Raw genomic sequence first — 24,709 nt, forward strand, 5'->3', positions numbered from 1 at the left:
CTTACACTGCTCTTCGACCATAGCTCGGCCCGAAGGCCCAGCCGCTCCTACCTCTACCATCCCGTTCCGACGCGACCCCGACTTCATTAACCGCGGAGCAATACTGAGTCAAATCCATGAGAGGAGTTCTGTACCGGCCGCCCGAACAGCTCTTGTAGGATTAGGTGGTGTTGGGTGAGCCTGTCTCAACAACGCGCTACATTATTATCTGACGCGCTGGAAGGAAATCGCAGCTCGCTATCGAGTTCTCGTACCAAACAAGAGAAAGGTCTCCCCAGACATGGGTATTCTGGGTGCACGGCAGCAAGGTAGCCCGGTTTGAGGAAGGGTATAGAACGATTGCAAGAGCGGCCAAGCTCCCTGGTCGAGATGGGCCAAACGTAGACATCCTACAGCTAGTTCACAGCTGGCTGTGCAGTGCGGAAAGCGGGAAATGGGTGATAATAGTTGACAACGCTGATGAAAGCAGCGTCTTCTTTAGTCCGCAGAGCACGAGTATTGTCACGAGAGAAAGCACTACGAGAAGACAGGTCCGACCGCTGTCGGCATTCCTTCCCCAGAGCGCCAATGGAGCTATCCTCATCACGACTCGCAATAGAGACACAGCTTTTCGGTTCACGGGACAGAACCAGGACATTATTAAGGTAGGGCCGATGGACCAGAAGGGGGCGCTCACCCTACTTGAGAAGAAGCTTGGGATTCACTTCGAAAGCGAGAGCGGAGCAGAACTGATTGGAGCACTTGAATACATACCCCTCGCGATAACACAAGCCGCCGCATACATCTACCAAAGAGCACCACGCATGTTTATTTCAAAGTACCTAGAGGAATTACAGAAGAGCAAACGGAGCCGGGCTAGTCTCCTAAATTATGACATAGGAGATACTCGCAGGGATGAGAGCGCCTCCAACTCGATTATCACGACGTGGCAAATATCATTCGAACACATCCGTGCCACGAGGCCTTCGGCTGCTGACTTGCTATCACTAATGAGTTTCTTTGATCGACAAGGGATCCCAGAGGATCTACTTAACGACGGCAAGAGGGAGGATTCAAGCGGCCACAATACCGAAGAGCAGAGAAATGGCGATATCGATACAGAGTCTGAAGATGGCACTGCAGACGGTTTTGAGGAAGATGTAACCATCTTACGAGCTTACTCACTAATCTCGACAGAAGTGCAGAGAGGATCATTCGAAATGCATCGTCTAGTGCAGCTATCAACGCGGCAATGGCTAGAAATACAGGGCCAGCTGGAGAGATGGAAGCAAGAGTATATTTCAAAGATGTGTAGAGCTCTTCCGACCGGAGACTACCAGAACTGGTCAACATGTCAGAGACTTTTCCCTCACGCTGAAGCAGCGGTAGGGCGCCGGCCGACAGATAAGAGATCGTTAAAAGAGTGGGCGTATATTCTTAACAACGCCGGATGGTACGCATGGACGCAGGGGAAGTATACAGCAGCAGGAAGAATGGCTCGCAAGGCTGTAGCTACGAGGCAAGATGTACTCGGGGCGGAGCACTTAGACACGCTGATGTCTTTAGGTATTCTAGCGTCGGTATTGCAGGGCCAGGGAAAGTACGAGCAGGCAGAGGAGATGAACCGACGAGCGCTGGAGGGGAGAGAGAAGGCGCTAGGGAAGGAGCATCCCGACACGCTGACGAGCGTCGGCAACCTAGCTTTAGTGTTGCGGTGCCAGGGAAAGTACGAGCAGGCAGAGGAGATGAACCGACGAGTGCTGGAGGGGAGAGAGAAGGCGCTGGGGAAGGAGCATCCCTCCACGCTGACGAGCGTCAACAACCTAGCTTCAGTGTTGCAGTACCAGGGAAAGTACGAGCAGGCAGAGGAGATGAGCCGACGAGCACTGGAGGGGAAAGAGAAGGCGCTGGGGAAGGAGCATCCCGACACGCTGACGAGTGTCGGTAACCTAGCTTTAGTGTTGCAGTGCCAGGGAAAGTACGAGCAGGCAGAGGGAGATGAACCGACGAGCACTGGAGGCCAAGAGAAGGCGCTGGGGAAGGAGCATCCCGACACGCTGACGAGTGTCGATAACCTAGCTTTAGTGTTGCGGTGCCAGGGAAAGTACGAGCAGGCAGAGGAGATGAACCGACGAGCGCTGGAGGGGAAAGAGAAGGCGCTGGGGAAGGAGCATCCCGACACGCTGGCTAGCGTCTACCGCCTTGCGTACTTGCTATACCAGCAAGAGCAGTACCAAGATGCTTTACCACTCTATTAGAGAGCATATGTGGGCTACGAAAAGGCACTTGGACGAGATCATCCGACCACGGAAGCATGTTCTAAATACTGCTCTTTATTGTTAGAACATTCTCGTAGGATATATTTTCTTTCTTAAATTTAAGGAAAGGTCTTACCTTATAAGAACGATATCGGCAGATTTTCGGCTAGCCTATAATAGCCTTATATATGTAATATATTATTTTCTTTATATCTATTTTATAGGGGGTTAAGGGGAACATATATCTATATAGTCGTCGTATTCGCCACTCGGATTCTAGCATCTTCTACGAGGTCTCCGAGTTATTGCTAGAAATAGGTCTCTAGAGGTGAATTAAAACCAAACCAATCTGATTCTATTTCGCTCACTAGTCTTCGCAATACTCTATCCTAATCATTGGTACTTAAAACATAGATGAAAGGCATTGTACTGGCTCTACGCACTGTGGCACGTAATATACCAATATATTCCCCGAATCTAAATGACTTACCCCATCCAGCTAGCGAGATCTTCTCCACCAATTGATCGCTACATATCTCGCATACCACCATGCTAGCCGTCATAGATTTTCGCACAGCACCAGAATGCCATGTACAAGCTCCACAATTCCATAAGCCTATAAACACTATGCTGTTGCTACGGCCCGCTGCAGTCACCCGGCATCTCGGCCCCTTGCTCTCACGCTTTAGGCTCGAGGCAGTGACGCAGTGCCTCTTTTCGGCTTGACGCCGCGAACGACTCTCGCCGTCGCTATGCAGAATTGGGCGTCATAAGCACGTAAGATGCTTAGATCTACAGGATTCCGGGTCGTGGCTGGGGAAATGGGGGCAGTAGGAGTTTGGAAGAGTCAGATGTGGAGCTCTATCCCGACGTTAAGACTTTATGACAGATGAACTGCGAGTGTCGCTGTTCGGTGGGCAAGGCAGGGGTGGTGACGAAGCCAAGAGGAGCTGGATGGGTATAGTATATATTATGTTGATTCTTACTCTTCATATCAGGAATCAAGCACAATAGTCAGTTACAAACTTTCAAGTCAAACCATTACAGAATTCCCATTCTCCTCCTCTTCTCTCCAGTCGAATGAATTGATGATTGGTGCGACAGCTCCCATAATAGCGAGTTGAATTAGAAAACCGTTGATTGAAAGATGACCAACAAGGCAAGTCTATATTGTACAATAGGTACAGGTAATACAACGGAGCCCATTCCCGGAGTCGGAAGCACAACTCTTGCCCAGGAGAAGTTCCTTTACTACTCTTCCATGCCACGCACGCACAGCTCTTTAATCATCAGACCAATACGTCCACCATTGAAATAATGCCATTCCTTTTATTTCTCTGCTGCCTTCACTGTAAGAAATGCCTCGAGATCGAACTTGGGATCGTTCGGGTCTGTGATGACTGCAGGGCTCAAGTATTAGTATTATTCTAGATTCGATGCGGAAGGCTGCAAAGCCTCGAAGCTCGAGCAAGAGCAGCGGTCCTTCGGAATTGGGATGGAGACATACGACCGCCACTAGCCATCTTGCTCTCCGCCGGCATCGTCTTCTTCGCCCACTCGGCTTTCGCCTTGTTTATCAGCTCCTCCTTGTGTTTATACTCGCGATTTATCTTGTTCGACTTTTCCCGTGACGATATCGAGGCTTGGTGGTAGATGCCGTAGAATACGCCGAGACCTAACGCGGACCATCGGAGGACCTGTAATTCATCCCGGTTAGCTCCAGAGTCTATATTCCAAGGAGCTAGAGTGTGGTGGAGAGCTTCCATTGCAGTCTAAAGCTAGTTTTAAGCGAGTAGAACGTACGTTGACCCCGACAGAGGTGGACATTGTGACAGTCGCGCGATCACCAGATAGGGCGCGATTCGAGCGGAGAAGGGTCAATGGCGGTGGAGGGGTTTGCCACTGCTTAAACACGACCCTAGGATGGTGCGCAGCACGTCTGCAAGGAAGATGCGGTGGTGTACAGGTGGTGGGAGTATGGATTGAAGAAGTTGACTTGCTCACGGTTCATCCCGAAATCTCGCTGGGCCGGATTTTGCTTGGCGTGCCATACCCTTGGCATCTTCAGAAATTGGAGCGCAAACAATCAACCGGATCACGATCTTTCATATTCGCGACGTCTTTTAATATCGAGTCTTCTATAGTTCCTGGGGAGCTGGGTGATTACACGGGATATACTGCAGCGCGTTAAACTGCCTCAACGAACCGGTTCTTCGTCAATAAATCTAGAAACCCCAGGGCTCGGCCTCTCAATCATAACTCCGCATTATGGAACACTCTTCGACAATGCAGCAGCGGAGGGATGAAATCCTAGCCAAGAAAGCAAAGCTAGCAGAGCTCAAACGGCAAAGAGAGCTACGACAGAGGGAGTTCTCGCAAACTCGACAGAGCATTGGGGATGCTTCAGAGGTTTGTCCATTCCTCTGCTCAATGAAGCACTGCTGATACTCTCTCTCAGCTAGCGCAGCCTACACCGAGCCGAGCTGACAGCAGACGGGAACTAGACAATTTAATATCAACACTTGTTGGGGAAAGCAGGCCAGGGTCGACGGCGCCAGGATCACCAGCCGGAGGGAGAGGGAGCCGGCCAACTTCAGTAATCAGTGCGGGACAGTTGAGCGGTGATAATGCGGAGATTTCGAGCCAACATTCTCATACACCTGCGCCGCCAGTGGGTGCGGTACAGACGCTGTCGATTGGGCCCCTCACGACTGTTTATGAAACGCTTTCCTCTCCGAGACCGGAAATCCTCACGTACAGCAAAGGTGTGCAAACATCAAAACCTTGGTCTCCGCCCAAGCAACGGTCACACGGGTCTGATTCGGAGGCTGACGAATCGCCAACAAGAGTCAAGACACCGCGTGCGGCGAAAAGGTTGAGTCGGAGGGAAAGGGAGAGAGATGAAGAGCTCAGGGAGAATCTTAGGAGGGAAATCGAGGAAGAGCTCAAAGCCTTACAGCAGCTGGGACCAGATACTACAACAGCAGCTTCACTATCGCAGCAAAACTTCCCAGCGCGGACATTAACAAACGAGGAGCTGAGTGCTGTCACATCTTCGGAAGACTTCCTCGACTTCGTGGAGAGGTCAAGTAAGGTTATTGAGAGGGCCTTAGAGCAGGAATATGATATCTTGGCGGATTATGCCTTAGGTGGCACGAACGGCTTGGATGATGAGGACGACGGATACGGCGCCACAGGGACGAAGAAAGGAAGGCGGATAAAGGAGGTTGCGCAGTTTTGGGACGAGCGATGGAGCAAGAAGCGGATGATCAGTGATCTTGGCTTCTCTCCAAAGGTACATAATACACCCATCAAACATCAAGATCATATATTAACTGTATAAAACCCCAGTTCCCTGAACTCGTCCTGGCATCCTACACCAAAAACCCATCCGCGCCCCACGACCCAGACGGGCTGATCCAAGTATGGAACCTGCACATGCACGACCGGCCCGAATACATGTTCCACGCGCAATCCGACATCCTGACGGCCAAATTCTCGCCCTTCCACCCAAACCTAATCATCGGCGGCGCCTACAGCGGGCAAGTCCTCCTCTGGGACACGCGGGCCAAATCCGCACCGGTGCAAAAGACGCCCCTCACAGGCTCCGGGCACACGCACCCGGTCTACTCTCTCGACATCGTGGGGACGCAGAACGCCAACAACATCATCTCGTGCTCCACCGACGGCGTCGTCTGCGGCTGGACCGTCGACATGCTGTCGCAGCCGCAGGAGCACCTCGAGCTGACGAACCCGCCGCCGGCCAAGACGGAAGACATGGCCCCGACCTGCATCGCCTTCCCGCAGGCCGACCCGACCTACTTCCTCGCCGGCACCGAGGAAGGGAGCATCTACCCGTGCCACCGCTACGACCGCGCGGGCGCCAAGGCGGGCGTCGACGCCCGCGTCGCGTATCGCGGCCACGCCGCTCCCGTCATGAGCCTCGACTTCCACCCCGCGCGCGGCATGCTCGATCTCGGCGACCTCGTCCTGTCCGCTAGCGTCGACTGGAGCGTCAAGCTGTGGAAGGTGCGCCCGCCGGCCGCCGGCGCGTCGACGAATGTGGTCGGTGGTGCCGCCGCCGCGGTTGTCGAGCCGCTGCTGGATTTCGCGCGCGAGGACCTCGTCTACGATGCGCGCTGGTCGCCTGTCAAGCCGGGTGTGTTCGCGCTCGTGGACGGTGCGGGCAGCCTTGAGGTTTGGGATGTCAATGCTGATGTTGAGGTGCCGGTGGCTAAGACGAACCCGAGCGATCGCCGTGGGGGGAGCTTCATGGCGCGTAGTTTGAATAAGTTGGCGTGGGAGCGGAATGAGGGGAAGAGGGTTGCGGTGGGTGGGATGGATGGCGTCGTTACGGTGCTTGAGGTTGGGGCGGAGCTGGGAGGCGCGGAGAATGTGAGGCAAGAGGAGTGGGCTGGGGTTAAGAAGTTGGTAGGGAGGTTGGATAGTTCGGGGGTTGTGAATGGGCGGTAGGTGCGGTGTAGAGTTGTGGATGACTTGAGAGGAGGGAGATGGAAGAAAGAGAAGGGTGTGGTGTATGCTGTGTTAAGATGAAGTCAAGAAAGGGGGGAGGGGGAGGTTGGTAGGGAAGGATTCGTTGCTGTTGTTACTGCTTGGGTTTCTTGCTCGCGCGAGCTTTTGGCATTTGATGGAGTCACGTAGGAGACATACCCCCATTGTATTTTTGATTCCATCTTCTTGTTTAAAAAACGTCCACAAGAGCTACTGCTCGTTCCATACAATCTATTACTATATTACGCTCGTGGTATCATAGCGGCAGCTTTGCCAGAGCGCCAGCAGGGAGAAGATCCGCGCTTATTACATATATCAGTCTGTTCGTTGTCGGGGCCCATCGCTGAGTGCCGTCTCGTCCATCTGTACTCATACATCTATTATAGCATTATACCACGCGAACCCCCCTCATCCGCTTAGCCCCACCACCTCAAACCCCCCAAGCCATCCCCACAGCCGCCGCCACCACAATCGCAACCCTCTTCCCGCTCGTCCCAGTCGGCACGCTCGCACCAGCCCTACTCGACGTCGTCGCCACGAACCCAGCCAAAGAGCCCTGCGCACTACTAACAACGGTGCTCAAGCCGCTCGTCGCCGAGCTATTCGCGCTCTCCACCGTAACGCTACTCGCAGCCGTCAGCCCACTCGTCGCGCTCGGCGTCTTGCTCCCAGGAACCCCGCCCGTGGACGTGATGCTAGCGGCGGGGCCGACGCTGGTCGCGGTGCCGCCGACCTCGCCGACGACGACCTCAGTCGGGTAGGCGGACGTCAGGCTCTGCACGCTCGTCTCGGCGGCGTAGGTGAGGATGGCGGTCGAGGAAACGACGGTGTTGGGGCTGTTGATCACGAAGTAGGGGCTGTAGTTTGTCTGTTCCAGGTTGTCGTCGTTGACGATTTCGAGGACGTAGTTGAGCCCGAGCGTTATCGATGTGCTGGGGGTCCAAGTGTAGGTGCCGGTGTTGGAGATGTGGGCTAGGATGGGTTAGTCGGTGTAGTTCTGGGGGAGGGAGGGTTGAGAACTATGGGGATGGGAAGTGGGAAGGGAAGAAGTGGATAGGGTTGGTGAGAGGAGAGTGGAGTATTAAGAGAAGACGTACAAGCGATGATCTCGCCATGGCCGAAATTCGAGCTAGGTCCAGATCGCAGGATTATGCTCACGGTTCCGTTCGTCGTCGGCGACCATTCTATATCACTTGCTTCACCCGCCTTGAAGCTAAAGCCAGACCGCGGGATTGTGAAGGGGTTTTGGTACTTGTTAAAGTTTTCAGTTTGGGCGAGGGCGATGGGAGCTAGAAGGACCGGAAGGAGGCGGAGGAGACGCATTTTGTTATATGGATAGGTGTATATGCCTGTGTGGTGTTCAGAGGGGAGGATTGGCGAGAGGTATAATGGGAGAAGAGCAATGGCTCGAGAGGTAAGATGAAATACTCGAAGGACCAAGCAGTCTTCTAATCTCCTCTCAATTCCGGGTATCCGCTTGAAAGCACGATCGACGCCTTTTCCTCCCGCACAAAAGCCTCCTCTTCGTACCGTATATAATTCACAAAAGACAACAGCTCGGTCTGAAAAGCGATAAACTCACAAGCACTAAGCAAAACAACAGACGGCAAGAAATTGTAAGTGAGAAAATGATGGTTCTCATCCTCTTAAGCCCTCACCGCGGCTCTTCACGCACTCCGCCTACCACCAACGCACCGGCATAAGGCTAGGCAGACCCGCACCGGATCTCCATCCTACGACCGAAGCTGAAAGTCTTAGGTGACGTACGCCCTTCTCATCCCGAAAACGAGGCCTCCCAGCTGGCGTCGTTCCTCTAAAATCCCATCATGGTAACAGTTTATCAAACAGCATCGTATTTCTCTAAGGAAGAGATGCAGCTGCAGTGGTGTTGTGGCGATCCCGAGCTTGCTTTGGCCGCCGGTGCGCGCTGCACGCTTTCTAACGTTTCACCGCAGCAGCCCGCAGTTTCCTGGTGCATGCTCCGGCAACGAATATGCGGCGCTAGCAAATGCAGGTCGTGCGTGTGTGTGCGTGTCTGCATGCGTGCGCCAGAACCACGGCTGACGGCCTGAAGCGCGCGTGCGCGGCCGACGCGGGACTTTTGACTTTCAAGCTTGTCTTCAAGCTTAATTGGCCAGCGCCATCAATCAGGCAGACCTGCATCGCAACCACGTCTGAATAGCGCCGTGGTATACACCAAAGGACATGCACGCCTCAAGCACGGAGATGCAACAGCCGAGGCTGGATGGAGAGCGGCAGAGATTAGGCTGAAGCGAGGCAAGTGGGTCAGACGTATCGAGTGTAGACAATACTTATATCTTGAATGGGCTACGACGCAGGAAGCCTCAATGCAACGAGGGAGATGCATGGTAGAGACACGGAAAAGTGATAATTAGACATTTTGGTCTGCCAAAACTAAACGGTTTAGAACAGAGTTTACGAAGTAGGCACAATGCATTTAATAACGTAACGCTTTCCCATCCATCCGCACACACCAATCCACGCAAAACGAAGAAACACTATGGCTGGTTTGCCATACAAATACGCAAAACATGCATAGCGCTGTCTCTTATATTTTAAGAAGCGCTTTAGTTCAAGTACGCCATAGCGGCCACGGCACCGAAGATCAGCGCCATTGGGCTGGAACCTAGCTGTCCTGCTGCGCCACTGGGGGTGGGGGCACCTTGCGCGGCCGTCTGCGTGCCTGAGGCACCGGCACCGGTTGAGGCGGCGCTGGTAATCGCGCTGGTAATCTTGGTGGCAGAAAGAGTCGCGGTTGAGATGGTGCTGTTGCCCTTGCCAGTCGAGGCAGCGGAGACTGAGGGTGTGACCGAGGCGGTGCTGTTTCCAGTTATAGCTGTCGTCGAGAGGATAGAGTTGCTGACCGACGCTGCAGATGCACTGGATGAGGCGGATACACTGGATGAGGCGGAGGCGGAAGCGGAGGAAGAGACGGCGGATAGACTACCACCGCTAAGGGAAATCTGGCCAGAGTAGTTGATCTGGGTGCCTTGGGTGATCTGAAGAGCATAGTCGGAGCCGTCTACCAAGCTCTTGTCCGGAATCCATGTGTATGCAGTGCCAGTTGCGGTTGCTGCCAGAGCCTGTTAGTAGATTATTTAGTACGCTTTTCGGGGAGGGTTCGTACAGGTCAAAGTGGAAATGGTCAGAAGGTTTCCAGAGGGGCCCTTGCGCAGAAGAATGGTGATGGGCTATGCGATTGATTAGCTCCGACTTAGAACTGAGATCTGAAGGCAGCCTTACCGAAGTGGTATCAGAAGTCTTCCACTCGATCGGGTAGGAATTTCCTACTGTCACAGATGTAGGAACGTTGGTGAATGAGAGAGTATCCGACTGAGCCAGAGCCGCAGATGCAAGCGCCGACACGGCGAGAAGAGCAGACTGGAAGAAGCGCATCTTGACGGAGAATTGAGGGCGTGTATTACAAAAAGTACGTGTGCGTCTAGGGTAACGAGAGTAAATATTTACGTGTTTAGTAGCTGAAAGAGTGTCAAGAAATTGTCAAGTGTGAGCGTGAGAAAAGAAGGGGAGAAAGGATGGAGAAACTTAAGGAATAGAAGGGATAGAAGGAATGCTTGGGCGCAGCGGACTGTCACGGAGGAATGAGCCAGGCCGAGGTGGCTTGGAATTGGCCTCGGATGCCTCTATAATGAGCACCTGGCCTGCTCCAATCAGACATGCAACAGTGACAGGGTGTGCAGCTTAGACCAGCCAGCTTTGACCAGCTTGAGCCAGCCTGGGGGTTCGCATGAAAGGCTCGTTGACGATACCGGGGTTGTTTGCGCGCCGATGCACCCCATGAAATGCAAAAACAATCAACAAAACAACGCCATTCGCGACGCCAACGGCTCAGCTAAGCCATCATCGGCACGCTTTAGCTGCATACGGGATGGAGAACGATATCCAATAAATGCGGGGGAAATTCAGGGGCTGAAACTCATTCTCTTGGGGGCGGCAACGTGACTGCCTTTGCCGGCCCCCCCACGAAATGGTTGGTGATGGTTGGCGAGAGAAAGAAATTGTCGTGGACGGTCCGACGGTGATAATCACTCCATTTCTGCTTTCACCATTATTGTATCTCGTGACTAACACTAACACTGGCCCGGACACCGGCAGCTTCTCCGTCTGTGGACCTTCCTGTTTAGCAGTAAAGATTTTGGTCATTGCCCGTGGTACTACGCGAGTTTAATTTCCACTTTTCAAGACTTTCATGGTCTATATAAAGGGGGAAATTCCGGACCACGGGATCACGCGAGACTCTGACGTAAACACCGCATGAAATTTGGTTTTTGTGGACGCAGGTCGGCCACACTAAAAGGTCGGCCTACCTACCCCAAACCCCGACTTTGCCAAGCGAGATAAACTTAATTAGGTAGATTTAACTTTACTGCAACAGGCAGAAGTTTAGCTTTAATGGACCGATCGTTTAGCCTAGGTGGGGTTGTACGCACTGAAAGGAGTCTGGGCCTCGGTGGAGTAAATCTAAACCTATTTTCTCTTTGCTTTTATCACCACTGCACACTGAAGACCTTGTTCACAGTCATTTATGCATAATCTTTTTCGTTTTCCTTCATCACAGCATAAACCAAATTTCAATTTCGGTATTCAAAGTGTTTCCAAGCAGTAGTGTTTCTTAGTTGAAGTATATACCAGATCCCATATGCTCCGAAGATGTGCTCCCATGCATTATCGCGTCCAGTTCATCCGTTCAATGAGCTCCATAGTAAACATTCAGCCATCACCCAATTGCCAGAAGTTATGCAGTGACTAGGTCAAAAAAAAACACCCTAACAAGCCAGAGAGAAGAAAGCAAGCGAATGGCTACGTCGCAAAGGAAAGCGAGTATCTCGATGCCCGATGCTGAAGAAGAAACATCTTTGCTCCAGTCCAATTCAAAGCGCCCTTCCAGTGTTCGCGAGCCGCATAAGCGAAAGAAAAGTTGTTCCACGTTTACTACATTCGCACGCGCCGATATCTCCAACCGATAATCTCGTTCAACGAGACTAGAATGCCTCACCATCCGACTCTCCTTCGATCGTATCAGGGAAGTCGAAATCGTAATTGATAGCGCGTTGTGCGGTCTTCGAATCCACGCTGTACTCTCCGTAGGAGCTCGCATCGGCCGGTGCGTAGCCATTGGGGGTCACAGGAGTGCTGGGAGCTGTCACCTTCTTCGCCTTTTTGGCTCGAGGCTTCGCTGGAGCACGACGTTTCTTAGCTGGAGTCGGAATTGCGGAGGATATGTTGCCGTTCGGTGGAGATGGAGCGTCGAGGGCAGATGTGCCTATGGTCATTCGTTGTGTCAGCTCTGAGATTAAGACGGGACTCGCGAAGGATGACTGGTGGTGGATTAGAGGGGACTCGTGGAGATGGAGGAATCCCCATGTCAAGAAACAGAGACAGGGCAGAAAAAATATCAAGTATTCAGTGAGGAATAACCAAGATGGATTATAAGGTAGCCAAGTATATACCTCTCTTCTTTGCGGCTTTGACCGCTTCGAATTTCTCACCACCATCCAAGCGGGCCTGGAGTTCGCGCGCTTTCGCCGTCACGGCTCTTAGCTGATGCTGAAAAGAATCGGCAGTGCGTGTGCCATCCAATGCGGACATCATTTCATACTGCTGTTTGGAAATGCTCGGGGTGGCGCCGCTGCCTTTGACGGCCAGCAAGAGCACTGCGACTGTTTCCGCCGTGAAAGCCTTCTGCCCGCCTTTCGGACCAGTGGCCTCCTCTGCACCTTTGGCCATTTCGAAGAGTAAGTCGTAACAAGCTAGCCAAACCCAAAAAGAAACAAAGTGCTGATAAGCAAGAGGCGGTCGATGAGATAGAATGGCGGATGCTCTGGTCTAGATGTAAAACCTGGTTGTGAAGCAACTTCTCGAATAGGTCTGTGAAGGAAAAAGGTTAAGTTGCAGGTGAAGAAAGAGGGCTGTGACCTGCTGTATAACAAGCTCCGGATCGAGTAAGTCACATGGTCGTGGCCCTCATGTGAAGTGAATGAAAGTGATGAAGTGTCGTCCGTATGCTAAGGTTGTAGCAGAGTGAGCTGACGGACGGCAGACAATTCAGCAGATTGGTGACCAGCTTCTGCACAAGGAGTCAATCTTTCTAGACTTGGCTGAGGTCGTCAGTGCTGCATGTATCTTCTTTCATGGGAAGGATTGACTATTACGAGCGCTCCTAGCCTCCGAGTTCATGACTGGAAACTTCTACAGCACACCAGGGCTGTCAACAGGCTGTCTATCATCGCAAATTCATGAAACTATGTCAAGCAAGATCCGTCCAGTTAGATGAATATGAGTACATGCTGCTTCTGATTGAGTTGCTATCAGAATTGTGACCACCTCGAACAGCAATGACTAGAAGTACTAGTAAAATAGGCGAAACAAGCAACTTTCTTCAATATTAAGAAAATAGACAAAATATGCTTAGCTTTCCTTCATTGCAATAGATGTGCAAGAGGTAATGCCGGGTATGACCCGTAAACATCATAGTCACAGCGCAATAGGACAATGTGATCTTTTAGTCTTCGCGGATGGCGCTCAGAGGCCCATGAGGTTGTTCTTTTATTTGCTTTGATAGGAGGGGGGCTACCCACTGCTCTTAGAACTCAAGCCATTTACCCATTTGCTCGAAGACTGGCCATTCCTCTTTGATTTTATTCATCATACCGCGCAACGCACCTGGATTACCTCTCGTCATGTCTACTGTAACCTCCTCCATCTTCCTGTGCACTGCCTTTGCGAAGCTACTGGAACGGCCATGGCTCTTGTCAACGTTGCTCACAACTTCGTACAGCAGTCCATAGGCAATAACGCCAATATTTGTGCCCATCTCTAGCATGCTCTTCACTATCACGTTTTCTTGTTCGCCCGCGATGTAAAGGGTCAGCATTGCTAAGGTCCAGTTATGCACCACGCGGACTGGGTGGTGTGTCTGCGGATAAAGGATCGGGTCAACCAGGAAATACGTCCTCGCTCCTTGCGCAAAAGCGAGAGGATAATTTCCAGCGGATACCATGTTCACGAGAAGGACATGTCGCATAGCAGCGTAGGGTTGACGGTGGATTGGCCATAATTTGGACTGGTGACATAGCAGCATACCGTGTTCAAGTTTTTCAACGGCTGCTTTAGGGTCTGATAGTGCTTGGGCCTCCTCATAATGATCAAATGCGGCACCTTGAAGTACTGAAATTCTTCTAGCTTCAGGTCCGGCGCCGACCCAATTTGATGGATCGTTAGCAAAATCCGTAACTTTCAGGAGATGATCTGCAGTTTCGCGCCATCCTTGGTCCAGCTCGTCCGGAGTAAAGTTGAAAAGGTCTTCTCGCAAGGTAGGGCCTTTCCGGCATTTGGAGCAACTGCAGCTGAAGAACCACCGATGCTTGAGCTCGTACTGACGGCGCGCATGTGGATTTGTGACATCGACGTAGGAGATAAGTATCTCTTCATCCTTCTTTATTGGTTTGAGAGAACGAAAAGATAACTCTGGTCCATCCATGACTGCAAAGGCGTTAGGATCGCAAGAATGGTTTGCGTATGCAGCAATAGGATCTAAGCAGATGCCTAAAGGATCCAGTGTGGGAGTCACCAAAGTCATGCAATTTGTTAGAACCTATCAAACAATGAGCTTTCTAGTCAAAGTTCTTAACGTGCTTCCCTACTCACTTTTGCAAATACCTCCGTGGCGAATTGCAAGTCGAAAGCATATTGAGTGCCGGAGAAATTATATGCGCCTTGAGCCATGATCTGAATGTCGGCCCACTGGTCTCCGGAGGCACGCATTTCATTAATATGCGATTCTAGTCGGAGGAATGGCGTCCAGATATTATCGCTGATGAGACCTTTTGCTTGCATTGAGAGTATCTGCATTGTCGCCCTGACCGCTTTTGGAAGTTGTTTACCATCCATGTTACCGATCAAATCACACTCGTCTTTGTGATAGCGTTTCCATGCTTGTCGCTGGCACTTCTGTGAAAATGTCACAATTGACGTTAAGACCAAACTCTGAACATCAAACACCCCTGATCACCACAATGTCTTCTTACCTTGCTACAATACCGTACTTGCTGGCAGCCGGAGCACTTCTTGACACTTACGCCTTCTGCAGCATAGGTACCGGTAACAATCGAGGGTCTTGCAGTCCATGTGAAGCAATTCGCACACGTATCTGTCAGGCGGGCGACGTCTAGGGCTCCGATCAAGGGTCGTGAGATAGATAGAATCAGCTCTCCAGCTAGAATTTCTTTTTCAGCAAAAAGGCCATTGCCAGCAACTCGAGATTTCCCAATATATGCATGTTTTTGGTCAGTCATGCTTAGAGTGACTTTGTTTCGGGTTGGAAAAAGGTCATGACGTGTTCAAGAAGAGCCTTCAAGACTTCAAACGCCAAGAGATTCTCTAACGCGAAGTCTCCTGACTGACCGCTCTTCTCATGAATGGTCCTAGTTCTCGGATCTTGCATATTGATTGGACCTTCCGGTCAAAGCTCTATCTACCGCGGTAAAGCGTGCATATATCTAACAGAGCTAAAGATGCAGCCTAACGGAACTCCCCTAGCCCCGTAACACCCCTACGCTAAAAAGCCGTTCCTACCCAGATATTTGATCGCTTGGAATGCAAGTATATCTGCTTCTCTCTGGTCCTGCTCGACTAACTAAAAGCCATGAATTAGTTTTCAGAAACTGGATTAGCGAGGAGGTAGACTCACCCGGTCGTATAGACGCTTACGGGTCTTTCGCTCTTGCCCGGCCTCTCTGGGAAGGTGCGAAAACTTGCAATGCCTTCCATAACCGCATTTTCCAGTTTTCTTATATGCCGAGCAGATGGATACTTCTGTCTTTTGATGCTGTGTCTTTGCCTTTGGTGGCGGTACGCGGATAGGATTGTTCAATTTTGAAGACTCTGCTTCCGGTGCAAAATCGCTGTCACTTACATCAGATGATGAGATGTCTGATTCGGATTCGGATTTTGAGTCTGAAGTTGATATGGAAGATAAATCGTCGCTCTCCACGCCCATTTCGGAGCCGCTTGTATTGCTATCATAATCTAGGCCTAAATTGACCTTTTGGTGAAGAATATTCTCCGACACTGTTGGTAATTTTCTAGACTCGCCTTCTAAATGTTGTCTCGCTTCATTCAAATCGACAACCTTTGTGGTCATTGAATGGTCCTGTTCGTCGCTGCAAATGACGGGTTGCACATCAGCGGGGTCATCATCTCCTCTTTGAACTTTGCTTGTTGATGTAGATGTTGAATTACGGGAAGAATTTGCCCGAGCGAGCGCATCAGCTGCCCTAGCTGCTTTCTCCTCACTTCTCTGCAACTTTTTGCGTAGCTTCTCAGCTCTTTTAAGTTGCTTCTCTAAAACCATCTTCCGATGTTCGTCTCCATTATCTGAAGACAAGTTTTTGCTCATCGGGCTGTGATTAGCTCCAAAGTCATCACGTACCCTTTTATTAGCTTCATTCTGCTCCTTCACGCGCCGATGCATCTCCTGTTTGTGAGCCTTCTCAATTTCCTCTTCTTTTATTTTCTCCTCGATGCGCGCTTTGGTTGGAAAGCGTTTCTTCCGCTCCTTAATCCATGCCGCGATATCCGCAGGAGACTTAAGGGTTGAAGTTTGACCTTTGTAATCGAATACCAACCTAAGGTATTACCTAGTTAATAAAATAAAGCAAAACAGGGCGGCTTATACTGACCCTTCACTGGCTTTCTGAAAAGCGGCTTCCTCATCAACATCCCCATCTTCACTATCCTCATGTTCTTCACTTTTGGGAGTAAGGCCAAGCTGGTTGAACTTCCTTTTTTTTTTCTTGCTTGAATTGTCAACTGCATCCACTGATGAAGGTGGCTGTTGTGACACTGTAGGCAGCGCAAATCCAAAGCTTGGGACAGCAGGTGCTACATTGACTTTTGCTTTTGGAGGCCGCTGTTGCTGCGAAGTACGAGCACTATTTAGAGAAGCATGACTACCTTGATATGGATTACTTGGCCCTCTTTTTCTCTTGGCGCTGGGGGGGGATTTTGAGGATACATATGTGCTTGAAGTTTGATTGTCTGGTGAGGGATTATTGTATAGAATGTTTGTCGTTGGTATGTTCGTGGACTGCACTCCAGCATGTGATGCCATTAAAAAGGAGAGTGTTTGAGCGTAAGTTGCCGGGCTGACTGATGTTTGGGCGGGCAGATTCCATTGTGATGGAGAAGTTGTGTTCAAAGGCAAGAAGTTTGGGTTCGGATACGAGGCTAGGGTTACAGTTGGTTGGTTGCACTGAGTCGAGGACGGTGGATAGGAGTTTGGTGCAGAATATCCTTGCGAGTATTGCTGAAACCGAGATTGCCCTCTCATCTGCGCTTGCACATTGATGTTTCCACTTCCATTAGAGCGAAAATTCTCCGCATTTGAAATATGGGGTTGCTCCGATCTATAACCACCTCGCTGTGACCCTCTATGATTATTGCCACGGCCTCTCCCTCTACTTCCTCGGTCTCCTCTTCCTCCTCTACCTCCATAAGAGCTGTCGTATCCGCCTCTCTGGTATGACACATTTTCTGGTGTACGGTCGGGAGCTGATGCTTTCGGAGGAGGTGGAGGAGGCGGAGGAAATGAAAATGACGAGCTCATTTTTCATTTGCGTGAGGATTGTTTCGTAAATATGTGTTAGGTGGGTTGCGGAGACATAACTTATGGAGCCTCTTTAGGTTAGATAAATCCAAGGTCTTTGATCTCGAGAGGCTTATTTCAGTGTCTTATGACAGTTTTGAAGGAAAGCTAAGCTTCGTAGCTGGGGAAGTTGAGCGTAAATTTGGGGCGGTGTGAAGCCTTCTGCCGGCAGAATATTTTGAATTTCTTAACAGCCAATCCAATAGTCATGTCAGTTCTTTACCCTCAGCTGGGCATCCACAACCTTCTTATGTTTGTTTGCTCTCCTAACGAAGGCTTAAAAGATCGGGCTTAAAAGTATTCTATACATCTATTCTGAAGCCGTTGCTTTTCTTTTCCTTTTATCCTTAGAGCATGAGTCAGCTCTCACCGCAGCCATGTTCATTCTCGTAAGCTTCCTTTTGCTCCAATCCGTCAAAGTATTTTCTAATTTCCCCCTTGACTACGATATCCGATTTGATACAGATCTCACCTCAAGATTTCGAAAAGCCGAGTGTCCAAGCCCTAAAGGACAATATCAATAAGAAATATTCAAACAAGGTCTGAGCTTTTCCAGTTTCAGAGCCCGATATTAGTGTAGACTCACGGTATGCCCGTCTAGGTTATTCAAAAAATCGGGTTATGCATTTGTTTCTTCGATCTTTTAAAATCTTCCGAAGGCCTCATCGGTCACGGTACAGGAATCGTTAATGTTAATGGTATGAGTTTACAATCTGACATGCTTACCACGATACTTTGTCTCGCTCTATAGTGACCAGTCTTGGCTAATACCTTTATCTCTCAGTGGAATTTCGCATGGTGGTTTTCAGGCCTTTCAAAGGTGAAATAATCCAAGGCAAAATCAAACACTGTAATATCACGGGAATTACAAGTATGTACTTCCTCAAGCACCGTGTTTGATCAAAGATATTGAACTTTATTTCGTTTAGTTCATCTGGATTTTTTCAGTGATATATTTATACCCGCACCAGTCAATTTATTCGAGGGCGTAAGATTGTACGCCTCTGCCTTTAATTCCCCAGGCGAATATATGCGCGAACTAATATTATTTCTAGTAACAATGCCGAGAATGTTTGGGTCTGGGATACAGATTCTGCAGAGCTATTCTTTGACGTTGAAGAAGTGGTACGCTTCCGGGTAGAGTCAGAGCAATGGGAGGACCAATCTCCCCAGCATCCTCTGCGCAGGGACGAGAACGAGGAGCGCAATTCACCATATAGGATTGTGGTATGTTTCTAGCACATTCTGATGCAGTTTTTGGCTGATGAATCCAGGGCTCAATGTCGCAAGCTGGACTTGGACCACTGCTGTGGTGGGATGACTCTGCGGTAGAGGAGTAGTACTTTGAAAAAAGGCCTACTGAGTGCTAGACAGTAGGGCCCCCAGATATAGAGGCTTGAACATAAAGTAGTCGGCCTAGACTTGCGAAAGCAAATACAACACCCCAAATTCAACTGTGCATTTTTATGCCTCCAAATACGTGCCTGGGGTAGAGCTAGTGAGAAGGCCCTTAGATGAGATTTCTCTTTCCTAGAATAAAGAATGGTGATAATCCGAAAGCAATATTCGTGTGATCACTCTCCGATGACATATGTACATCCTTCATCCCCCATCCAGACCTCATGAACTCGCTGCGCATCTACGTCAAGCCGAGAACCAGGGCCGAATGTCTCTTTCTTGGGTTTTGGATCATTAGAATATGTTATGGTGAGGTCGCCACGTAGAATCAGGTGGGTCGTGATACCACTGTGTGAGTGCGGAGGATAATATGCATTCCTTTACACCCCACCGTTAGCTGTCAGTTTGAAGCGGTTGCAGAAAGGCAAACTTACGGCCCATCCGTCCAGGTAAAGACGTGACCGAACCCCCAGGACTTTACTTCGCCCTCCGCATCCTTTAGTGGCTTGGAAGCCATTAGTGATGGTCGCTGAACATTGCATGAAAGAGCGGGCGGACCCAGCAAAGGACCCCCGAGGACCCTTGATTATGACGTTGACGCTTGGCAACAGGAACTCGAGACCGAGCATGGAATTCTAGGTTTACCTCAAGTCTCTCGGTTGCTCACCTTCATTGTTCCTTGCGCCCGCCCTCTTGCTCGAAGCTTAAAGAGTTCTTTGTCTACCTACCATGGATGAGGGATGGTCAAGCCAACCACAGCAACCTGTGCTTGGGTTCTGCCAAGATTTCGTCAGGTCCAACTCAGCTGGCTGATGGATGATGAACCACCAGGCTGCGGCTTCCTCCTCTCTCTCAACTTCGCTGCTTGGCGAATATCATAGATGAATCTGATTATAAGCCTATTGTCTAAAGAAAATAACTTTCAGACCAGAGCTGATAGACACCGGTGTAGATGCAGCTAAAGAAGAAAAGCAAATTCGTCCTCAACACCTAACCCACCGCCTACTACCCAAGCCAGCCTTCACGATGGCAGGCAATCACCCTTCCACTGAACAGGCTCTTAAAGCTACCAAATTTACAATTCCTGCTATATCTGCGCCTAAATCTGCCAATGCAGAGCTCCAAGCGGGAGGAGGCACCCCAAGCAACATTAGCAACGATGCGACATCTGTGGAATATCTTAGTCTGGTCGTAGCACAGTACATGAAAGCAGTCTATGACGAGTTGGATAAGCGGTATAACTTAGGAACAAAAGATGGGCTTATCAAGTGGCTTGCCGATGAACAGGATGTGCACTCAAAAGATGCGGAGATCTTGAAAACGGATAGCTCCCTCGCCCATCTGGTGAAATACCTCTCGTCGGACCAGTCAAATGCTATGGGTCATATCACCGAATTGGACTGTACCTATCCAATATCCAATTATTTCATATCGTCAAGCCACAACACTTACTTGACTGGCAATCAGTTGTCAAGTGTTGCCAGTGTAGATGCGTATAAAAATGTCAGTATATTCAGCTATCTTGCTACCACCTATAGTGCCATTCACAAATATAAGCCTATTAAATGAGGTTTCATTATATACTTATTGCTAATGTTTTTCAGGTGCTCCTACGAGGCTGTCGTTGCGTAGAAATTGACGTTTGGGACGGTGAATTACCCTCTAGCTCAGAAGACGAATCTATAGAATGGGCCTCCGGCCGCAAGAGAGATAATCTGGAAAAGAGCATTAGAAAAAAACTTGAATCACGTTTTGGAAAGAGGTTGTCTGGGCATTCTAAAAGCAACAGTGTAGATGTAGGGCCAGTTTCTACATCTCAGCCTAATGCTCCTTCGGATATTATTACGCCATGGAGATCACGTTCAATAAGAGCTGAGCCGAGGGTCCTGCATGGTACTTATCTAACCTCCCTCTTTTTGATGGCTTGGCTAAGTGTATTGGACTTAATTAGGATACACTCTTACGAAAGAAACTCCTTTCCGATCGGTTTGCGAGACAATTCGTGATTATGCCTTTGTGACCTCGTCAGTATACAATGAACGTGATTTCCTCTAAATTATTGACGCTTACAGTCCGTAGGGAACTACCAGTGATTATTAGTCTCGAAGTACATACCTGCATAGACCAGCAAGAAATCATGGTAGAAATCATGGAGGAATGTTGGAAGGGAATGCTTGTTGATATCCCACTCAGTTCATCTGGGTCTACGGACGATCTTACCCTCCCGCGTCTGGACGAACTCAGGAGAAAAATCCTTATCAAAGTCAAATATACGCCTCCCAGCCCACCAGAAGAACCTAAGCCGACTTCCCTTGAATTATCAAATGAGGTAACAAAGTCTTCCAGCACTACATCACTATCCTCATCCTCTCCTTCTGAGGTACCCGAGTCAGAAGCGAAGCCAGCGGAGAAGAAGGGCAAGATTTGCGAAGCGTTAGGTCGACTTGGGATTTATACCAGAAGCTATCACTTCAAGAGTTTTGATCAGCCCGGTGAGTCCAGTTTACATCTAGTCTTTGTATCATTGACCTGGGCTAACAGCATCGTCTGTTAGAGGCAAAGATTCCCACACATATCTTTTCCTTGTCCGAGAAATCATTGATGGAAATACATCAACAGTCGCCATCAGCGCTATTTCAACACAACAAGGTCCGTTGATATTTTTACTAGCGGTCTGTTGAGCTCCAGTTAACGTTAAGTTTATCACAGAAATACTTTATGCGCGCGTATCCCAAGGGAATTCGTGTCACTTCATCAAACCTGGACCCATCCATATTCTGGCGTACTGGTGTTCAAATCGTTGCTCTTAATTGGCAAAAATGGGATTCTGGAATGATGCTGAACGAAGCCATGTTTGCTGGGCACAATGGATGGGTCTTGAAACCCGAAGGCTATCGCAGTGCAAGCGAAGCTGTGCAACAAAGGTCTGCCAGCGCGCACCACAATCTCGACCTCACAATTGAGATTTTCGCTGGTCAAAACATTCCGCTACCTAACAGAGAGCACAAAGAGAAAAGCTTTAAGCCGTATATCAAATGCGAGTTGCATGTCGAAAAGCACCAAGAGAGAAGTGACGAGCCAATCCCCGGAGGGGGGAAGAGCAAAGGCGGTGATTACAAACGACGAACGAAAACTGCAAAGACTTCGAATCCGGACTTTCAACGGGAAGTCGTCCAGTTCTCAAACATCAAGGGCGTAACTGCAGAACTGAGCTTTGTGAGGTAAGTAACCGCAGCCAGCATTTTTCTCCCTTTTGAAAAACAATACCGCAAGTTCAGCACCTGCTTAATCCAGCGTGTGCTGTATCCAAACATTATGATGACGCACATTCCGACCATGTTCCTTGTCGTTTCATTAAACTACACACTTGTGCCGTGCCGCAGCCACATCGGAAGGGCCCGCCGCCCAGAGACTTAAATCTCCGCTAACAAGCTTTCCGTGAGCGATCCTCCCGGGGAACTTATGCTGTGCATTCCCGCCTTTCCTTCTAGTCTCCTAGTGTTTCCAGTATTCCCTAGCTACTTTGCAACGTGTTTTCATTACCTCGCGAACCATACTAACGGACCATTTCTCTCACCGCAGGTTCAAAATAATGGACGATGACCGCTTGCACGACGACCTGGCCGCATGGGCTTGCTTCCGTCTCGACCGTCTGCAGCCCGGCTACCGCATGATCCACCTTTTCGACGCTAATGGCGTGCTCAGCAAGGGCGTATTGTTTGTGAAGATACAAAAGACCTTCGGTGGCTGACGGGTAGCCGAATGCGATAACCCAGATGCATGTTGAGGCTCGCTCTTCATAGTTCTTGCCAAGAGTGGGGTTGTGATCGGTTTTACAAAGGAGCAACATGCACTTCTAAAATTTGGGATGGGCATAACGAGCGTGCTGCAATCGAGAAGAAAGGAACTATTTTTTTCGGAACAGGTCTATCACGTAACACAGCGCACGCATTATTATCTCCGGAATGCAGAATGACGTGATCATAGGGCTGGCGCTCGGAGGCAACGATTGATCCATGATTACTTTTTATTTTCCTCTTTTGACACATGGCTGCTCGGGATGCGTAACCTATCTGCGCAGAATCACTATTACGAATACCAATGAAATACAGCTTTTCCCTAGATACCCTTAAGCAGATATACTAATGAAAACTAAAGTTCTCCATAACTATAGCCCTACCGTCCCAACAAAACGGGTCTAGGGAACGATAAATCTCCGAGTGGAGCGGCTGCTTGCCGCGAGCCTTGTGTAGCGCGTGTGAGAGACGCAGCTACGCGCGCGGCCGCGCATCGAGGCCCCCCAGCAAAGATTAACATGCAGCAGTCATCCTGTCGGGACCTGCAGTGCGACACGCGGTTGGATTCTCGGCTTTTCGCCCCCTTTTTCACGTTTTAAGCGGATGGCGACATACGGCAGTACACGAGGTTGGAACCCGCGGACATGCAGCCACTCTTGTAGCCATTACCGCGGCGGTAATAAAATGAGTAGGTTGTCGCGTGACTCTTCGGCCTTTGCGGTCCTGGGACTGTCAGGCCAAAATGATTTCCTCGTTATGATTCCTCATTGCTAGAAGGAGGCGGGTGTGAACTCCAAGGAGGGGCGAGAGCAGCCATGATCGGCTGTTATAACGGACCTATTCTCATTTCAAGCGGTTGGGGATAATCTTAGAAATTGGGGGACCGGGAGTCTGGTTACTGTGGAATTATCGTGATGTAGGTATTCATAAGGGGGTTTGGCTGATTCTCTGATAATTGACGGTTCAGTCTCTAGAATATGCGGTGGACCGATGGGATCCCGATGTGTTAGTGTTTCGAGTAGCGCGCGCGAAATTTGCTAGCTCCTTTCACTGTCGTACACAGAGAAGGACGCTTATTTAGATAGTAGTGTTGCTATTAGAATCGGAACGAACGCCGAGGGAGCAGAAGCTGCAGAGGGGGAGCCTAAAGAGCTAGACCAGCCCTCAGTGAAGCATCGTGCGGTAGATAGTCCGGCCGTCCTGTTGTTGTGTAAAAGATATGTGCAATTAGTTACTAGCCATCCGAGGAACGAAGTGGCTCAAGTTAAGCGTGATTAGTCTAGGCCTTCTCCTAAAATATTCGGCCTTCATTTGATCCTGTAAATGTCGTAGGAGGTTTCTCCGAAACTTCGTGTATTTTCCCGCCACCGAATGCCTTAGCCTCTGCACCTGCATTATTATCTTGCACACAGCCTTAGCTGCTATGCGCATTCCACAGACATCCCATTATCTAGCCGTAAGCGGATAACATACACCGGCTGTCCAATTGGCCGAAGCCGAAGGCGTAGGGTATCATCAATGTGGCTCACTGGCTTGGAAGGGATGTTGTAATACAAGAACTTAGACCTACATAGAAGAGAAGGAACGAACCGTGAAATGCCAATTAAACAGACGTCAACAAAAGAAATTGAACTGCCCATACATAGCAGAGGGGTATGGCGTGATCCCTTGGCAATAATCTACCCCATATCTTCTCAGCCTCTAATGCCTCCAATTTTGGCTTTCGGACCACATAATTCATAGATCAGCTGAGTAGTATGTCTTGCTTCTGCAGGGAGAAAAACAGGTATTTGTTGGGGTTGGTGCTAAAGTCCGAGGGGCTCCGAAAGCCCGCTACAATTTTTGCTGCATGTCCCGCACCTGGAATTAAAAGTCGTACGTCCAAACAACGACCGCCTAGCCTCAATACGCCCGAGATATACTATATCTCTAGTGGTGAAATCATCCTGCTAGAAAAGCAGTGCCATAGAACCCTAATGAGCTAGCCTTGTCGTTTTGCGTGCTTTCAACAGGTATTCTATTGGGCCAAATCTGTGTGAAATACTATAGCGAATCCGCAGATAATTTTATAACCGAGA

At 49.7% G+C, this 24,709-nt stretch overlaps 12 protein-coding genes across 12 annotated transcripts; 5 read left to right on the forward strand and 7 right to left on the reverse strand.

Moving 5' to 3' along the window:
• Positions 1-19: 19 nt before the first annotated feature.
• K441DRAFT_712338 (uncharacterized protein) lies at positions 20-1,487 on the forward strand (the record flags this gene model as incomplete). Its single annotated transcript, XM_067653918.1, has 2 exons — positions 20-174; positions 224-1,487. Coding segments are annotated over 2 exons (1,419 nt in total), but the record flags the coding sequence as incomplete, so codon positions are not given.
• On the forward strand, positions 1,473-2,237 carry K441DRAFT_549806 (Kif17 kinesin; the record flags this gene model as incomplete). Its single annotated transcript, XM_067643029.1, has 1 exon — positions 1,473-2,237. The coding sequence occupies one exon, from the start codon at positions 1,473-1,475 to the stop codon at positions 2,235-2,237; it is 765 nt and encodes a 254-aa protein (XP_067506465.1).
• A 1,032-nt stretch (positions 2,238-3,269) lies between these two features.
• Positions 3,270-4,230, reverse strand: K441DRAFT_656288 (uncharacterized protein). The gene is made up of 3 exons (XM_067647989.1): positions 4,041-4,230; positions 3,745-3,934; positions 3,270-3,637 (listed from the first exon to the last, which is right to left on the reverse strand). The coding sequence occupies exons 1-3, from the start codon at positions 4,062-4,064 to the stop codon at positions 3,567-3,569; spliced, it is 285 nt and encodes a 94-aa protein (XP_067506466.1). The 5' UTR covers positions 4,065-4,230; the 3' UTR covers positions 3,270-3,566.
• Positions 4,231-4,505: 275 nt separating this feature from the next.
• On the forward strand, positions 4,506-6,710 carry K441DRAFT_685656 (WD40 repeat-like protein; the record flags this gene model as incomplete). The annotated part of the gene is made up of 3 exons (XM_067651911.1): positions 4,506-4,646; positions 4,696-5,532; positions 5,589-6,710. 3 exons carry the CDS (start codon positions 4,506-4,508, stop codon positions 6,708-6,710), a joined length of 2,100 nt encoding a protein of 699 aa, XP_067506467.1.
• A 209-nt stretch (positions 6,711-6,919) lies between these two features.
• Positions 6,920-8,323, reverse strand: K441DRAFT_26301 (uncharacterized protein). Its single transcript, XM_067640827.1, has 3 exons — positions 7,847-8,323; positions 7,228-7,721; positions 6,920-7,156 (listed from the first exon to the last, which is right to left on the reverse strand). The coding sequence occupies exons 1-3, from the start codon at positions 8,070-8,072 to the stop codon at positions 7,130-7,132; spliced, it is 747 nt and encodes a 248-aa protein (XP_067506468.1). The 5' UTR covers positions 8,073-8,323; the 3' UTR covers positions 6,920-7,129.
• Positions 8,324-9,227: 904 nt separating this feature from the next.
• K441DRAFT_26440 (uncharacterized protein) lies at positions 9,228-10,398 on the reverse strand. The gene is made up of 3 exons (XM_067640839.1): positions 10,014-10,398; positions 9,898-9,961; positions 9,228-9,843 (listed from the first exon to the last, which is right to left on the reverse strand). The coding sequence occupies exons 1-3, from the start codon at positions 10,164-10,166 to the stop codon at positions 9,338-9,340; spliced, it is 723 nt and encodes a 240-aa protein (XP_067506469.1). The 5' UTR covers positions 10,167-10,398; the 3' UTR covers positions 9,228-9,337.
• Positions 10,399-12,218: 1,820 nt separating this feature from the next.
• Positions 12,219-12,518, reverse strand: K441DRAFT_550062 (uncharacterized protein; the record flags this gene model as incomplete). Its single annotated transcript, XM_067643038.1, has 1 exon — positions 12,219-12,518. The coding sequence occupies one exon, from the start codon at positions 12,516-12,518 to the stop codon at positions 12,219-12,221; it is 300 nt and encodes a 99-aa protein (XP_067506470.1).
• A 387-nt stretch (positions 12,519-12,905) lies between these two features.
• Positions 12,906-15,118, reverse strand: K441DRAFT_656294 (SET domain-containing protein). The gene is made up of 3 exons (XM_067647990.1): positions 14,819-15,118; positions 14,439-14,741; positions 12,906-14,385 (listed from the first exon to the last, which is right to left on the reverse strand). Exons 1-3 carry the CDS (start codon positions 15,083-15,085, stop codon positions 13,375-13,377), a joined length of 1,581 nt encoding a protein of 526 aa, XP_067506471.1. The 5' UTR covers positions 15,086-15,118; the 3' UTR covers positions 12,906-13,374.
• An 87-nt stretch (positions 15,119-15,205) lies between these two features.
• K441DRAFT_26608 (uncharacterized protein) lies at positions 15,206-17,554 on the reverse strand. The gene is made up of 3 exons (XM_067640845.1): positions 16,472-17,554; positions 15,481-16,417; positions 15,206-15,426 (listed from the first exon to the last, which is right to left on the reverse strand). Exons 1-3 carry the CDS (start codon positions 17,395-17,397, stop codon positions 15,343-15,345), a joined length of 1,947 nt encoding a protein of 648 aa, XP_067506472.1. The 5' UTR covers positions 17,398-17,554; the 3' UTR covers positions 15,206-15,342.
• A 109-nt stretch (positions 17,555-17,663) lies between these two features.
• Positions 17,664-19,041, forward strand: K441DRAFT_656296 (DNA-directed RNA polymerase III polypeptide). The gene is made up of 7 exons (XM_067647991.1): positions 17,664-17,825; positions 17,878-17,976; positions 18,038-18,134; positions 18,221-18,307; positions 18,366-18,432; positions 18,492-18,663; positions 18,711-19,041. The coding sequence occupies exons 1-7, from the start codon at positions 17,814-17,816 to the stop codon at positions 18,774-18,776; spliced, it is 600 nt and encodes a 199-aa protein (XP_067506473.1). The 5' UTR covers positions 17,664-17,813; the 3' UTR covers positions 18,777-19,041.
• K441DRAFT_549757 (uncharacterized protein) lies at positions 19,011-19,351 on the reverse strand (the record flags this gene model as incomplete). Its single annotated transcript, XM_067643026.1, has 2 exons — positions 19,011-19,212; positions 19,269-19,351. The coding sequence occupies 2 exons, from the start codon at positions 19,349-19,351 to the stop codon at positions 19,011-19,013; spliced, it is 285 nt and encodes a 94-aa protein (XP_067506474.1).
• Positions 19,352-19,417: 66 nt separating this feature from the next.
• Positions 19,418-23,058, forward strand: K441DRAFT_656298 (PLC-like phosphodiesterase). Its single transcript, XM_067647992.1, has 7 exons — positions 19,418-20,337; positions 20,439-20,727; positions 20,786-20,858; positions 20,914-21,326; positions 21,389-21,483; positions 21,544-22,055; positions 22,417-23,058. The coding sequence occupies exons 1-7, from the start codon at positions 19,861-19,863 to the stop codon at positions 22,583-22,585; spliced, it is 2,028 nt and encodes a 675-aa protein (XP_067506475.1). The 5' UTR covers positions 19,418-19,860; the 3' UTR covers positions 22,586-23,058.
• Positions 23,059-24,709: the final 1,651 nt, after the last annotated feature.

The sequence above is a fragment of the Cenococcum geophilum genome, assembly GCF_001692895.1.
Source record: "Cenococcum geophilum 1.58 unplaced genomic scaffold K441scaffold_11, whole genome shotgun sequence".
Lineage (NCBI taxonomy): Eukaryota > Fungi > Ascomycota > Dothideomycetes > Gloniales > Gloniaceae > Cenococcum > Cenococcum geophilum.